The 18501-nt window shown below is 31.9% G+C and overlaps 1 protein-coding gene across 1 annotated transcript in view; it reads right to left on the bottom strand.

Annotated features, from left to right (window-relative positions):
• LOC142319906 (photoreceptor-specific nuclear receptor-like) overlaps nt 1–18501 on the bottom strand; it is a 55882-nt gene that overhangs the window by 13837 nt on the left and 23544 nt on the right. Inside the window, exon 4 of the mRNA XM_075357580.1 lies at nt 17125–17253. Within this exon, the coding sequence (XP_075213695.1) occupies nt 17125–17253 (129 nt within the window). The remainder of the gene's footprint in view (nt 1–17124; nt 17254–18501) is intronic.

The following is an 18501-nucleotide window of genomic DNA, read 5'->3' as shown; positions in this document are numbered from 1 at the left end:
TGTAGGTTTTACCAACATATTTATTGGTTGTTGATGGTGAATGTAGTCTTAATTCAATTTAAAACAATGGGTAGTAATATAGGGTGTCTGAGCTAAAGGTAAAGTAATGGCCTATAATTAGAAAACTAGTCGTCATAATTTCTTAAACATAGGCTCAATCGATAGGAAATATCTCCAAGATATGTTCAGAATACTCTCAAATTTAGTGGAATACCCATGCGCAAGCAAGCCGACTCACAATACTGAGATAGCCAGCTGAGATGTGGACCTTAAAACTGAAGGTGCAGTACGTGCTTGGTTAGCGGAGTTACAATCAGTTAGGTGTGTATAGGCGACGCAAGGAATCAATTATTTGTGTAAGAACACAATTTTTTGAAATTTTATCACCTCAATGTATAGCTAATAATTTGGACATCATTACTTTCTAAATTTAATTTAATTTAATTATTTATATATATATATATATATATATATATATATATATATATATATATATATTTGCTCCATGCTGTGCTTACTATCGGCGAGCGCAACGCCGTTAGATGGCGGGGGTACTTGCAGTCCAGCTACGCGCATACACGTACGTTCCTTCTCACCAAGCAAGCTGACCGTGTAACTATCCCACCACTCGCAGGCGACTGTTTAAGAACGGCCCGGCACAGCGAGAGCTACTTCACTCCCGGACCATCAACCTGGAGATCAAGAAGAAAAAGAAAGACCATTGGCCGGTCCAGCGTGGGATCTCGCGGTGGATACCAGCATCCCGCTAGCACCAGGAGGCGTAGTGGTGAAGATGGAACCGGACGAGCACCACTCGGAGGGAACTCACTCAATCGCCCTGACGGAAAACGAACGACACTGCGGGGTTGACCCCATAGGGGAAGACACCTTCCACGTGACGGTTTCCGTCGCTACGTCACCCCCTCCGTACCTAGCCCTTATGAGCTTTACCGGAGGTCATCTTCAGTACCTCGGCAATGACATCTTTCAGTTTATCCTTAGTCAGGATACCACCGATGCGAATGCCACAAGCGATATTCCCATCGGTGTACTACTAATTAACATAAACTCCAAACAAAACACATCTAGCCAAGTCTTAAACAAGATTGAATGACTTTCTAAGAGCGAAGGAACTGAACTCTACCTACCCGAAATGTAAAAATTAGTTTGACACAACGAATCATAAAACGCAACACAAAATCACTAACGAAACATAACAATAATAATAAGCAACGTTACATAGCAGTAACATAAAACATAACTAACGAAAAACAAACAAGTATATAACCAAACAGAAACAAAAACAGCAACAGTTTAGCAAACCATAAAACAAAATAACAATAAAACCAAACATAAACACAAAGAAGGAAAGTCCAAGCGGAACTCACACTTCTTTAGCGATCCTTTCTTTCGCCAAATATGTGATAAAACTTTTTACGATCACCTATTCGGCCTGGCTTTTCCTATTAACACGGAGATCTAGTGTCGACCCGATATTATCAAGCCGACAAATTGTTTCATTGCGCTAAGTCATTCCTAGCACATTCATATATAACATGATAAGCATCGTCCAATAATTCGCATTGCGGACACATACCAGAATCCCCTAGGTCGAATTTCTGTAGTCTGTCACAAAACGCTCCATACCCTGAAAGAAACTGGGTCATATTATTGTTCGGGTGTACCCAAGAGGCGTCCTGCAAATTAACATTAGGGAAAAGATCAAGCGTATAACGCCCACACTCTGTCTCATTCCATCTGGCCTGCCACAGGGTGACTCCAAACTCTTCTACCTCCTTTATTTTCTCACTGCGGAGCTCTGGAGGCCACCAGTATAGCGGATGTTGTAGCGGGGACACAACTGCTGCTGAGCGTAAGCTCTGTCCGATTCCAATAAACGAGCCGCCACTTCCCGACTACCATCCGCCGGGTCAAGCCAACATTACTGGAGACCAGATTCCGGACTCAACATACCTTCTCAGGGTTACCTCACAATACACACAAACGGTTCTTTTCAGGGCCACCACTACAAAATTCCAAACAGCCCTTTTCAGGGCTGCCGCAAGGTTCTAAGTTGCCACGTGCCGTTGAAGCCACTCGGCGACAATATAATATATATATATATATATATATATATATATATATATATGTATTAGTTGTGTCAAATTTAATTGGCTCACTGAAAAACTTTTACCAGACCATCTTTTACGAAAAAATATCTTATTAATCATTTTTCATAATGGGAAACGTGACAAGAAATAACATAAGCTATCACATAAGCTTCACATAAGCGCTTATGTGAAGCTGGGAATTGGGCAATAGTAGGCCTAACATAAAATGGAAAAACATGCAAATCAAAATGTATTATCTTCATTGAGTACTGATGTTCCATTTTATTTTCAAACAGATATTCAAAAGTTAGTGTAACATAACGATTAAATACACTAAATAATCGTTCGAATTGGAAATTACAGCAGAAATTAATAATTTTTAAATTTTAAAATGAAATAAAACAATTTTAATTAAAGAGGATGAACGTTATCCACTTCGAAAGAAGTATTAGAATTTCCAAAGTTATTGTCATCAGAATCATCACTTTCACTACCTTCTTGTTAAGAATTAACAAATGATTCCATAGTATTGTCAATAATGTATTCTTGTCTCATATATTCTCTTTCTGTTTCCTTGGACAGTACGTACGAGGTGAGTGAGAAAAGTAATGAGACTGATTTTTACCTTACCAAAGTTTTTATTTTTTTCAAACAACAATATTATTTCCTTCAAAGTAGTTCCCTTGGGAAGCTATACACCGGCAGAGTCGTTGTTCCTACTCCGGGTAGCAGTGCCTGAAGGCTTCAACTGGTATGACTTTTAACTGGTCGGTCACAGTCTTTTGAATGTTCTCCAGAGTTCCAAAATGACGTTTTTTAAGACATGTTTCAATTTCGGGAAAAGGAAAAATCACAAGGACTCAAATCAGGTGAATAGGGGGTTGAGGAACCGTAGGAATGAGTTTTGAAGTCAAAAATTCACTAATGGAAATGGCCGTGTGACACGGGGCATTGTCATGATGAAGTATCCTCTTATCTGCAACGTCTGGTCTCACGCGAATCACTCTTTTCCTGAGCCTTTCAAGGACACCTTTGTTGACAACACTTGGTTGACAGTTTGTCCTGGAAGAACAAATTCTTTATGCACAATACTCCGACTGTCAAAAAAGCAAATCGGCACGATTTTGATCTTTGATTTGCTCATTCGAAATTTTTTCGGTCTAGGAGATGACGGAGTGTGCCACTATTCGTTTTACCGCTTTGTTTCAGGATCGTACTCAAATATCCAGGATTCATCACCTGTGATCACACTATTGAAGAATTCTTGGTTGTTGTCAATCCTCTCAAGAAGATCAACGCACGTGTTTCTTCGATTGTCCTTCTGTTCCGTTGTGAGGTTTTTCGGCACCGATTTCGCATGTCCAAATCGTCTGTCAAAATTTGATGTACGGCGAAAGCGTTGAAATTTAACTGTTCATTCATCATCCTTATTGTTAAACGACGGTCTGATATCACAAGAACCCTCACACGCTCAACGTTTTCGTCAGATTTTGAAGTTGAAGGTCTCCCTCAGCGAGGTTGATCTTCAACGTGTTCTCGGCCTTCCAAAAATGATTTGTGGTGGCGGAAAACTTGTAAAAGTTGTGTTAAAACAAAACTTGATTGCACAACGTTGCTCTAAATTCCGATGCTCCATTTTCGTAACACACAACAAAAACACAACTTCACTGATAGCGTTGTCAAAAATAATGTGTTGGCTGAACAGATTTGAAACTCGTACTGAGCATGTATAAGGGATGAACAAACCGATCTAGCACAGACCGGTAGACACAGCGTTGCCAGATCGTTCTCAGTGTTATCAATCTCATTACATTTCTCACACACTTCGTATTTTATCCGTCAAAAATTGTATTCCAGTTGGTAAAATTTATTGACACCTTATGTCTGGTTGAAAGAATGGGATTACGACTGTTTGGAAGTTAGTGGCTAATAGTTGGTCAGTTCCTTTGACAGTTGTGATTGGTGTGAAGTAGTGTCTTTGTGAATGGTCAATCGTATTCTTATTTCTGATTGGTTGGAAAATAAGGTATTCTTATTAGTTATTGACGTAATCTGTGGGTTGGTGAAACTTAAGTGTAATCTGCGATACGTAATGATAAATGTGTGTTGTCATTTTTTTCGGCTTTGCTGTGGGAGGTTTATAATAGGATTTGTATCACATTTCCTTCTTTTTACGCGTGGGACATGCAATTTTTAAATAAGTTTTCACCAATTATTAAAAACTAGTGAATGAGTGTATCTTAATTTTTTACCTATTAATGCATTAGCCTCTGCCTTTATAAAACTTCATGCAATAAATTTTAACTTTGTACGCATGTAATTTTACGTTTACCCGTTAAAATATACTTGCATTTGAAAAGTAAAATGACGTAAGTTATCGTGAAATGATACCTGTTTGGAAATTTTAAAAGAATTGAATATTTACTGTTGAATTTAATTTTTTAATTTTTTTTTGTCTTCAGTCATCTCACTGGTTTGATGCAGCTCTCCAAGATTCCCTATCTAGTGCCAGTCATTTCATTTCGGTATACCCCCTAAATCCTACATCCCTAAAAATTTGTTTTACATATTCCAAACATTGGCTGCCTGCACAATGTTTCCCTTCTACCTGTCCTTCCAATATCAAAGCGACTATTCCAGGATGCCTTAATATGTGGTATAAAAAAGTCTGTCTCTTCTTTTAACTATATTTTCCAAATGCTTCTTTCTTCATCAATTTGCCGCAACAACCCTTCATTTGTCACTTTATCCACCCATCTGATTTTTAACATTCTTCTGTAGCACTACATTTCAAAAGCTTCTAATTTTTTCTCCTCAGGTACTCCGATCGTACAAGTTTCACTTCCATATAAAGCTACGCTCCAAACATATACTTTCAAAAATCTTTTCCTGACGTTTAAATTAATTTTTGATGTAAACAAATTATATTTCTGAATGAAGGCTCGTTTCGCCTGTGCTATTCGGCATTTTGTATCGCTCCTGCTTCATTCATCTTTAGTAATTCTACTTCCCAAATAACAAAATTCTTCTACCTCCGTAATATTTTCTCTTCCTATTTTTATATTCAGTGGTTCATCTACATTATTTCTACTACATTTCATCACTTTCGTTTTGCTCTTGTTCATCTTCATGCGGTAGTTCTTGCGTAGGACTTCATCCATGCCGTTCATTGTTTCTTCCAAATATTTTTTACTCTCAGCTAGAATTACTATGTCATCAGCAAATCGTAGCATCTTTGTCTTTTCACCTTGTACTGTTACTCCAGATCTAAATTGTTCTTTAACTTCATTAGTTTTATGTAAAGATTAAAAAGTAACGGGGATAGGGAAAATACTTGTCGGACTCCCTTTTTTATTACGGCTTCTTTCTTATGTTCATCAATTATTACTGTTGCTGTTTGGAATTTTATTAATTTATAAATATTTTATTTAAATATTACACGAATTTATTTCAAATTATGAAATTCAAATCATACCGACCAATTCTCTAACACGCTTGTTTGGAATATAAAATCAAAAACATTATCAACGTGATTTTTTGTTTTTAAAAAGCACGTAGTAGTGTTACAAAGATGCCCATGTGTGTTAATTAATAAAACAATAATATCAGTTCATATTCATATATAAATAAAACAAACATTTGTGTTTTTGTCTTTAAGTGCATACAGAAATGTTGGATTAAATTTTCTGCGATGTATCTAATTATTAATTTAAGAATCTACTCTGAGATATTCCTGATGCGATTAGCCATTGAATTATTCATATTTCTGATATAATTAGGATGCAGTAGAAAATAATCAAGAATGAATGTTAAAGTACATCATGATATTCTTGGAATAAAAAAAATCTGATGTGGATACCAAATGACTTTCTTGTTCGGCTGTTAAATTATATAAACACATTTTTTTTAAATGAAAACTACATAAAATTTTATTTCATTAATAACTTCTGATATTTTTGTTGTTGTTATTATTGACTCATTATTTATCGTAAAGCTTTTTTTTACGAGTGGTTAAAAAAATAAACCTAAATAATAATAATATTTAGAGGTAAAAAAAATTAGTAAATCAATAAATTTAAATTAAAAAAAAATTGAAAAAAAATATATATATGAAATCGCGCCTTCCCCTTGTAAGAACGAAATATTTCATTAATTAAAATTTTATTTTACTACAACCTGGAATTAATGAAAATAAGTACCTACGATATACCTTGAGAAGCTCTCAATGACGGCTTATTACTACACTTAAGGAAAAGTCCAACATCCAAATTTTGTGGATTTTGGGCTTTTTTTGTAAAGTAGATTACAATCAAAAGGGGAGGTGCACAACTAGATGTTACAACAGTCCTAAATCCAAAATTTTAACATCCTGCGGCTAATCGTTTTTGAGTTATGCGAGATACATACATATTTACTAGCGGACCAGACAGACGTTGTCCTGACGCGGCATTATTCTGTAATAAATGCAGATAAATATAAGTAACTTAATTATGTTAAAATTAGCAGGAATGTGTTCTAAATTTCATTAAAATGACTATTAGTATGATATTATCGGTTTGTGATTGTTGTATTATTGTAATGGGATTATTGATTAATTATGTGTAGTATGGTTAATATTTATTTTCACTAAATATTGAGATGTCCGATGAAAATTGAATTAAAAAATCGAAACGTCGTAAAATTAATAATTAGTGTAATTAATAAATTTTCATCCACATTACTACTAATTTTCACTTAACATCATTCTAAAAAAGTACCACCTACATATTTTTTATTTTTATTTAATAATTTTGATGTTTCATAACCATGTAACAACTTAATTAATCAATTAATAAAAAAATTAAAGCACTGTAAAAAAGCAACGTAGTTAAAATTTTAGTAGAAATTTTTATCATTTTTCTCATTCTTTATTTTAACATCTATTTTACCAAATTTTAGATAATTGTAAATTAAAAATAATTTTAGAAAACTTTTTATAAAATTAATCAGCTAAAACATTATAAATTCAATTTTTTAAATATACTTTAAACTATATGTTTAAAGTAAATTTTAACTTAAAGTAATATGTTAACTTAAATTTTTATTTTCAAAGAGCCGTTCAATACTTCATAAGTTGCATAGAATCAAATGAGAACTGAAATTTAAATTTGTAGGTTAAGTTGATTGTTATTGAATGCACGTGTATACATCATTAAAAATCATGTAAAATACTCACTTCAATACTGCACCTTACAAATTTGCACAATGTACATTTTTTAATTAAACTTTAAAACGTTATTTCAATATAATATAATATTCTCAATAAGCGCGCAATTCTAGCAGACTCGGCGATGCTTCGGTATTGCTAGATCTGAGTATACATACAGATTAAATGACAACAATTGAAAGTTTCATAAAACCTTAAAAAACTGAACATTAGCAATTTAACCTTTAACTTTGAAAGAATAAACAAAATTTAACCTTTCACTTTATAAAAGTCATAATGTAAATAAATCCAAATGGCAAAACAACAGCACTACCTATCGGATTTAATTCACACCACTCTCTAATCACAGACTAACTAACTATTCTCTAAATACAAATTTTAATGTAAGAACATCACTAAGCTACGACGCAAATAACTGATATGCGAAAAAGCAACAAAATAAAAAAAATTCCTAGAATCCGATCGCAGCACCAACTACCGGGTTTGACTGATAAACCAAAAATTAAAAAAACTTCTAAAAAACTTAAAAAACTTCTCGAAAATTAAAAACTTCTTCCAAACGCTGCCTACCGGACCCAATTGTGAACCTTAACCATCCCAAGATCAACAACATAAATAAATTTAAAAAAAATGTTCACTTCAATACTGTACCTTACAAATTTGCACAATGTATATTTTTTAATTACACTTTAAAACGTTATTTCAATAAATAATAATATAATATAATTTTTCTCAATACGCGCACAATTCTAAACGCGATCGCAGTGCTGCCTAGTTGTTACTTAATCAGTTGTGATTTTGTTTACATTGGCAACGGCCATACGGGCTCTTTGTGATTAGTCGTTGTGTTTGACAGGGGCCATCTTGCAATAATCTGATTGGTTTTCCTTTTTTTTACATTTCCATCTGATTTATTAGCCTCTTATTTATTAAAAAACTGTTTTCTCGCGATTATTTGTAACACAATAATAACACAAAATTACGAAATATTTTTCTCAATTTGATCGCAGCACCAACTGTCGGGACAAACTAAAATTAAAATAGAATATTATTGAATATTCGATACTGCGATGGTAGCGCAGTCTGCCGGATCCAATGTAAAACATTCCAAAATCAACAACTACTTATAAATAACAAATTAATTAAAAAAACATTTTCCAGTGGACCAAATTGTGAATCTAAATCATTCTCGAATCCCCTTGAACACACACAAAAAATTTCAAAAAATCGGTCCGGCCGTTTAGGAGTTCAGTGACATTCACACGCACACAAGAAATATTTATATAAAGATATGCATACATACATACGTACGTACTTGCAGACGTCACTCCGAAACTAGTTAAAATGGATTTAGGAATGGTCAAAATGTATATTTTCTTTGAAATCTGAAAATCGAAATTTTCCGCGATCACAATACTTTCTTTACTTCGTACAAGGAAGTAAAAAGAGAAATCGGAAAAGAAAAAAAGAGTATTTTTAAAGTCGATTATCAAAGAAATTGGTATTTAACGTATATTTTTTATAGTGAAAAAATATCAAAATTAATTATTTATTTGCTAAAATGCCGACAATATACCTACCAAAGACATAATTAGACTAATTATCATTTCGTATTAGTCATTGAAAAAAACGTAAACTGACATTCATTAGTTTCGTTGTGATATTTAAATTCTTACCGACCGATCACCAAGTAAGACTATGTCTCAATCCTCTTTCTTTCTTTTTCTGTTTAGCCTCCGGAATCACCGTAAGGTATAACTTCAGAGGATGAATGAAGGTGATATGTATGAATGTAAATTAAGTATAGTCTTGTACAGTCTTAGGTCGACCATTCCTGAGATGTTTGGTTAATTGAAATCCAACCACCAAAGAACACCGGTATTCACGATCTAGCATTCAAATCCGTATAAAAGTAACTGTCATTACTAGGATTTGAACCTTAGAACTCTCGACTTCGAAATCAGCTGATTTGTGATGACGAGTTAACCACTAGACCAGCCCAGTGAGCTGAATCCTCTTGGTCATGATATACAAACGTACCGAGATTAGTGATCACTCAGTCGGCCTAAATGCAAAATTTCCATGGTTCATTTCGTACCTCTCGCGATTCTTTAGAACAAACTATACACTCCGTCGTATCATTGTTTAAAATCGACAACATTTACTTTTTTGTGATATAACCTCTTGCATTGACCAACTTCCCTTTTCGATGAACAATACAAATTATACCCCGCCATATGCCGTTAGGTTTATTCGACTTGAAAAACAGATAACTGAAATGAACTATAAATTTGTAAATTTAATTCGTAATTTTTAGAGAATATATTTCCTATTCTCTCGGGTGCTACCGATGTGCGCTGTTGCTGTTAAAAGTATGTAAAAATTATACTCCAAATATGTAAATTTATCGCCTAAAACAGTTTCTTGTTTGCACCCTTCAAAAACTCCTAGATCTGTAAAAATAAATCGTTTCATTATTTATATAAAAATCTTACGATATATGTATACAGTAGGTTTTATATGCATATATAATATTGAATCATAAATGGATTTGGATTGGTTAACAAATATTTTGATTATTTTTATCGGATATTGTAGTGGTAATGATAATTATCTCTCTTTTGTTTGGTCAAAACTAATTTTTGTCTGGGTGGTTCTCAGTCTTTGAGTCTGATAAGATGTTAAGTTTTATGATTTTATAGATATAGTGATAACAACATTAAGTTTATCACAATACAACTTCTAATTTTTAAGTCGGTCTCATTACACACTTGTCAAAGTCTAGTCCCGTTGCAGTCATTTCACGAGGTTTGTATTTTACTGGAGTAGAGAAAGAAGTCTCCACTAAAATTACGGTTAATTTCTTTAGCAACCGTTTTTTATCTTTTCTCACTCTTTGGACTTGGCATTGCATCAACCCAAACGCAGTTGCTGTTCTTCACATTTTTTAATTTGAATCAGGTGTTTTTCTTTCTTTTCCGACTTCGGAAATTGATTACATTCTTGTTTTATAAACTCATACGCACAATTTATTATTTCCCGGGGCTGTTTTATATTTTTTTGTTACAATAGATTTAACTTCACTCATAATTATTAAACACCAAAAATACACGACCGATTATAAAATTTGATTACTTTTCACAATCATAGAACCAATAAAAAGAAACTGTATTTTCACAAAAAATGCTCTTACAGGATCAAAAAATACAGTTACCGTATTTATTTGAGTACCCCCCATCACCAAATAAGCCCCGCACCTCGATTTTCCAGACCGAAAATCTAAAAAAAAAAAAAAAAACAAGAATATACCGGTATTTTAAAGTACAACAGATATGATAAAAAAAATACGAAAATATTCAAAAGTAAAGCATTTAATTCGTTCATTTAAATTACAACATTAATAATTAATTAATTAATTACCGTAAGTATTAGTTTAGTTCAGAATCAGTAGGCCAGTAAAACGAAAAGAAAGTACCATGTTGAAAAGGATCATTTCAATACACTTTTTAATATGGGATTTTATTTTTAATTAATCACTGTCACTGTCAATGTCTGTAGAAAAGTTACCGGTAGTCTCCACGTCGCTCTGCCAAAGGTGATCGATCGTCTTCACTACCATGAAGTTCATTAGATATTCCTCATTTTTTTAAACTTTTCCTTACTCATTCCGTGATATACCTTCCCAAGCATCTTTTATCCAAACACAAATCCGGTTAAAATCTGGGCGTTTAATTCTTCCTGTAGGCGTGAGAAAGAAATTTTCATCAGCCATCCATTTACTGTACAATTGTTTTAATGCAGATTTGAACGGTTTATTAATGCAGACATCTAGTGGTTGCAATAGAGATGTCAATCCGCCTGGAGTTATTACTTGGTCTGTCATACCCTTTTTTAAAATGTCTTTCACTTTATCAGTCGTATGCCCCCGATAACTATCCATTACTAGCATACCGGTATTTTTTTTATTAAGTAAATCTTCTGATCGCTTTTGCCATATACACCTGATCCGATCTAAAATTAAAATTTCGTCCATCCAACCTGATTCCTGTGTTCTGATAATAACTTCATTTATTTGTACGGTACGAATAGTTTTACTTTTGAAAACAATGTACGGAGATAATTTTGATCCATCAGAAGTAATGCAAAGCATAACACTATACCTTTGTTTTTCAGTACCACCAGTGCGAATCGTAACACTTTTTTCACCTTTTTTGTTTACGGTTTTGTCAAATGGCATTTCAAAATATACGGGGGTTTGATCAGAGTTTCCTATTTGAAAAGGCAAATAGCCTTTATCTTTTCTAAGATTTATTATGCATTTGTGAAAATGTAATATTTTTTGTTCATAAGCGTCTAAAAGTCGTTGAGAAACGGTCATCTTTCGTCTTATTGACAAATCATTTCGTGCAAAAAATCGTGTTGTGCATCCACGGCTTGCTTTAAAATCAACTTTATTCAACGATTTAGCGATTTCACGAGCATATGATTAACACATTTCTGTCGCGACAGCATAACCGCATTTCCTTTTTTCCATAACAAAGTCATACAATGTTTTTTCTGTCTGTGTATTTTGGTTTTAAGCCACGAAAAGCCCTTTTATTACCAGTAACTTTCACCAGAAGTTGTTTCTTCTTACGCCAGTCTCGAATGCAGCTTTCATTTATCAAATTTTCTTCCTGCCACCCGATTTCCAATTTTTTCAGCCTCTTCTATAACGCGCAGTTTTTCATTTACTGTAAAAGATCGTTGACGCTGTTCTTTTGTACTCATTTTAATGCCGTAGTTTAATTAAATCACCGTGTTAAACTTTACAAGATAAACTTAACAGATAAAATGCACATAACCATCCACATATAAAAACAGTACAATGACTACGGCGAATAGGCAAGACGACGATGGTAACTGATACTGCAACTGTATTGTCATTAGAACCGGATGCAGCCTATGCAGAATGAATCAGTTTTATAAAAATACCGTAACTTCGTTCCTATCGATAATATGAACGATAATATGATTAATAATTAAGGATGTATTCTGTATAAGCGGCATCCGGTATTGATAAACGAAAGCCTAATGTAATTATATTTGTGTGATTGAATTTAGGTACTTCTAAGAAAACGTTTACTTTACATAAGTTATCCTGGCTAAAGGCTGTTTCAAGTAAGCCCGCACCCTTATTTTTTCTCTTCAATTCCAAGAAAAAAAGTGCGGGGTACTCGAATAAATACGGTAATTAAAGGATCAACAACTAGTTAATTGTATTATACTAAAGCATTCAATAACGTAGGCTTATGGGTAATTATTTATTTCTAAATTGGCCTGATTGTATTTTAAAACTATGAGCACATAGCAAATAATGTAGCTAGCTATATTGCTTCTTGATATGATTCTAAGAAAGATTAGTCATTTCCTGAGTTATAATACGTGTCTGGTTAGGAGTGCACAAAAATCTTGTCATCGGTCCGCTTTTATTCATGGAGCCCACTGTGTCAGGATACACGTACTTTGACATGTTGAAGAACTTTACTGTTCCTCAGATTCCTGGAGGCTTCAGTTTCCAACAAGATAGTGCTCCACTACACTTTCATTGAGATGTTCTGAAACAACACTTTCCCTGGACGTTGATTGGAAAAGAGGTCCACTGCATGACCATCTAGATCTCCAGATATCACTCCTTTGAATTTTTTTGCATGGGGATTTATTAAAAGTTCTGTGTACCAAAGAAAAGTTCAAGACTTGGATGATTTAAAGCAGAGGATTTTTGAAGCTGTTGGTCTAATAATGTCACAGATGCTCCTAAACACTTGGAAAGAGCTAGATTAACATCTAGCACACATTGAAAGATGTATTCATTGATGAAAGGTGCACACATTGAACTTAACTAATCTACATTAAAACTTGGTGAGTTGCTGTGTTTATTGAAAAAAAAGTTATTAAATTATATTTACTGGTTCTCTTTGGATACCTTTAGCCTGCACACAATATATTATAATATTCTCACTAGATAGAAGTAGAATATAAACAAAATGATAAAAATCTTTATTTAAATGTTAAGAATTTTAATCTTACATTTTCATTACATAGTATACGTTCTATAAATAAACTTTTGTGGTTGTTTAATTTCATTAACCTCAAAAATTTTATGAATAAACTTCATAAATAAGTTAGTAACTCAATTACATCATAAAGATGAACCTTTTTGCTGTTAATGACAGTGAATGACTGTTCTCATATTTCTTTATTACATATCAACTGAGTTTATTTCTAATTCAACAGACAACAGTTCCATATGAAAATACACAGTTTTTCATCATATTTATGTATTTTTTTAATGAGTTTATGATTGTATTTGATTATTTTCTGTTGTTTTTATTTACAGTGGTTGTAAATGTCTTTTTTAGACATGATTGTGCATGTTAAATTATAAAGTTGTGTGAAATATACATATATATTTAAAATTAGTTTGAGATTATAGATGATGCAAAGTACAAATATTAACAATCTGGTTAGTGCTTTTTTTAATGCTAAGTTTTTCTTTTTTTTACTTTGTGACTGAACAATATTATTACATCAGATCTAGTGTCATAAACCCAAAATAATTCTGAATATTATTGTGAAATTTATTTAAAAAAAATTAAATTTGTGAGATTTATTAAAACCAGTACTAACAGAAACATTAAAGCTACATATATTTTGCATGATTAAATAATAAAAATTTATTCGCTGAAATTAAGGCAGAATTAGACAAAAAGATAAAATCCTGGTATACAGCATTTAATGAACTTGCTGTTGTATTTTGACATTTTTGGATAGTATTATTAAATTAGTAAATACGAGTAAAATATGTTATTATATTGTTGATTCAGTAGAGTTGTAGAAGTCATACAGTGTACTTTTACTATGAAACTGTGAAATCCTTTCACAAAAATGATGACAGTTTTGTGATCACACTACATGAGTTATGAAAACAGTTTGATATTTATCACAGTTATCCTGTTTCATCTGTCCTTGCTATTAAGACCATAATTTTGAAGCTACTAGCTGCATATTAAAAAAAAAGAAAGATGGCAATATTAAAACAAATTGTACACCCAAGATTTTAAAGGCAGCGATGGAGACCAGTGAATGGAGTCCAGTGTTCTACGTATTAATACTCTACATCGCTACACACACACACATATATGAATATTTATGACTACAGAACTCATTTTAATAAATAAAATTTCATAACAGTAGTTAAATTATAGTTAAGTGAAAACTTATTAATAACTTATGTAATTAACTAGTTATTAGTTGTAATTAATTAAACTTAGTGAATGGAGAGACACTGTACAAGTAAATAAATTGGTTTTCTCGATTTGACTGATAGTGGAGTGGTGACATAACTACTATCTATGTGAAATTTTACAAACTTCATTCACTCCATTTAGCAGTTCATTTCAATATCATTCCATTTAATTTGTTCAATTTTGTGTTCATTTTCCAAATTATTCACTCGATTAAGTTGTGAGTACTTATTATCAGTGAATTAAAATATAAGAGTATATGTAGAATATAAATGGAATTATCTGATTAATTCTATTCATGTATAAGTGGTAATAACTATAACAAATATTATATATTAAAATAAAATATCTTATATTTTAAAAATTAATGAGAAATGTCTCTGTTTTCAAAAAAAATAAATCAAATTCATTTTAATGAATAAAATCTAAAATGAAAAAAATAATTAAATCTTTTATGAGACATCAGAAAAATTTGTTTCTTTTTAAAGTAGAAGAAAATAAACCTCACACTCATGTTGCAGTAGCAAACTTAAGAAATGATATTCTGATGTAACTTAAATATCTATGTATTTGTTCATGTGTTTAAAAATAAGGTAAATTAAAGCATTTACTTCTTTACATTCTTAGAATTGCCTGATTCACAGAATCACTCTTTACTATTAATATGTACAGATAACAAAGAAGTCAATTATATTGAAAATTTTATTAAAGAAATAATATTTTTTGTTCAGATACTTTCAAAATAATAAAGAAATGTGTTCAAAAACACATTTAAATTAAACATTTTAACATAAACACATAATGTTTAATGTTTAACATTAAACATTTTTTCCTAACACGTTTAAACACATAAATTTTGTTAGAAATCTTTCTAACAAAATTTATTTTTTTCCTTAACAAATATTCTTTAGCTAAGATAGTTAAATTGTCAAAATTAAAATTAAATACTAAAATGTTTGAGGTAAGAGCCCTCTAACCTCCTCCCCGATTAGTTGCTCCCTGCTCATAATACTATGATTTGACCATTTCTGTTTTTCTTTTCTTAAAATTAATTTCTCTTTTGTTAAGTTTTTATGTAATACCTCAGCTGCTTAAAATTTTTTTGCTTCCTTTCTTTCTTTGGTTTAGTCTCTTCTTGTTAAAACAAACTTTCCTTGTGTTTCAGCTTCTTTTATTCAAAAATAAATTTCCTTGTTTCTTTCTTGGGAAGTAGTTGCCTTCACACTTGAAACCTTTTACTATTTTCTTCAAAGGCATTTTCATTGGCTTTCTTATTTTATTTCTATATAAAGTTTTGATTTATTTGAATGAACCTCTATAAGTTTTAGTTCTGGAGATAAATTTAAATGATGTATTTCTATCAGAAATTCCAATAGAACTAATTTTAAAATGTCATAACATTTGGTAAGAAACTGATTTAACATTCTTAAAGGAAAATTTTACTTTTGTTTGCATATTAATTTTTTAATTTGACCTCATAAATTAGTAATCCAGTACTGTGTCCAGTTGAGTGTTTAATCAAAGAACGTTAAATAATATTGTCTCTTCAATTGTAATTCAAAATGGTTAAATTTAGTTCTGTAAAATGGAAACATCTACAATGGCAAATTTCATACATAATAAATCGAGGAACAACAGTTTTAGTATATTTTCCAAAATTCATTGATAAGGAATAGCTTATGAGAAGACAAATCACCCATGAATTGCTGTCCAATGCCTCTGATTGTTCATTTCTCATTGCCTCTCCCCAACTTTGATTATTTTTAAATAATTTTTTTTTGGCCCATAAATAGTGCTATACAAACTCCAGATAAACAACAGAAATGTGAAGGCAATCAATGTGACTTTGGTTTGGAAAAAAAAGAGCACATTAAAGTCAGTCACTTTAATGTGCTCTTTTTTGGTTGAGGTGATTTTGCCATTTCTATGTTGTTCTTTAGTGTTCATATTACAAATATACACTCATGTATTGTTACATGTTATGGTATTTTTCTACAATCATTTCCCTTATCCAAACATTCCCACCAGATAACAAAATATTTTTATTTTGTAACTGTGACATAAAGTTATACTTGTATACATTTTTTTGATCAGAATCAAGTAACACAAAATTTTACAAAATTCATATTTCTTTTTAAACAGCTGGCTGACAATTTTCCCTGATAGCACGCGTTTATTGAAATCAATATCTGTCAAAGTTTACTGCTCTGTAAATTTAACTGTTTTCAATTGTTAGTCTATCGAGTTTGAAATAATTAAACTATTTTATTTGGTTCATAGATTACTTCTTAAAATGCTACTGCAACATTTTAAAATTTCCGGTGAAAATATATCAACTTTTTAGAAATCATCAAAATAATAATATTAAAAAGTACAGGTATTATGCATGTTTAAATAGTAAAAATACATTCAGTATAGTAAGAAAGACACTGATGATGAAAACTACATATGAAATTACATCATATCTTACGGCAAAGTAGACAAAATAATTGTCACGTAAACTTGTTAATTTTGTACTGACCTGTTGCAGTGTCAGCACTTGCTTCCTCAGAACTAGTGACCTCATCCTCTTTGGCGCTTGTCAAAGGTTCAGGTCTTGGTAGGTAACTGATGCCAGTAACTGGACCACATGGCAGTGTAGGCTGTACACCTGAACATGAAATTTATAGTTTAACTTAGTCATTGTCTCTGAACTGATTGGCAAGGTACATTTTTCAACTTAAAATATGTATTAAAGGGCAGTATTTGTATAGAATTAACTCCTTCTCTTCTTACAGAACTATTTTTGGGATTTATTATTCAGGAAGTAATATTGAAAACTTTAACAAATAATTCATAGTAGGTATACTGTAAGTTATTAAAAATTGAAATACACAAATAAGTATAAAAAACTGAGAAAAATTTTTAATTCTATTCTGGGATTATACTGTCTCATAGGTCCTATTGTAATCTGATATTAGAATGCTTTTAATAAGACACAACACCAACTCTTCCAATGATACAGTCTTTCAATATCACCATAACTGATGATGATTTATGAGTCAGTTCACACATAAAGATCTTGGATTGTAATTTCATTAACTATATAACACAACTTAATTACTATAGATATTAAAATATTTAATAAGTTGCTTTTGTTATATTAATCTAATTATGGATATTATAATATCACTTTCGCACACTATTTGTAGATGAGAAAATACAGTAAAATTTAAAAAGTATTTATAAGTACTCTGGATATGCATGAGCATATCCAGAGTAAATATCCAGGACAAGCGGGCAGCTGCTCCCTTTCAAGATGAAAAAATATATATAAATAACAGAATTTTGAAAAAAAGTAATTTTAAAATAGACACTAGCACCATCTGTGAGAAAATTTAAGAACTACTGTTACATGCCAGCACCATCTTACTTGCGGCAATAAGAGTTTTGTATAATAGTTTGATCACTCTCAACTCATTTCATGACATGACGGGAATATTACAGAAGCTATTTACCAAATATATAAAAGCAAATACATTTTTGGATAGAGTCAGTGCAGTGTTACTGTCCTGAATTGTTTCCTGTGTCATTTTTTCGGTACACATGATTTATATTCTGAGGCAAAAATCTGGAGGAAGGCGTAAGTTATTTTCTCCTTTCTTAGAGCTCATAGGTAAAGTGCATTTGTAAAGTGAGAGTAGGTTACCTGTAGCTTAGCTTATTACAACTTTGGATTGCCAGGCCAGGATGCATTATTACTTTGGACCCAATAACAGAAGAGAGGCTAGGAAACACTATTATGGAGCCATTAATATTAAAATGGTGGCTGGCCCAGTTACCTTAAAACTCTTTACCTCCTGCACAAGAAGACAAGTGCTAACTATCTGCATCACTCCAACACATTTGATAACTAAAA

This window comes from Lycorma delicatula, chromosome 2, assembly GCF_047948215.1.
Source record: "Lycorma delicatula isolate Av1 chromosome 2, ASM4794821v1, whole genome shotgun sequence".
In the NCBI taxonomy this organism is placed as follows: Eukaryota; Metazoa; Arthropoda; class Insecta; order Hemiptera; family Fulgoridae; genus Lycorma; species Lycorma delicatula.
This window is presented reverse-complemented; position numbering and strand designations above follow the sequence as displayed.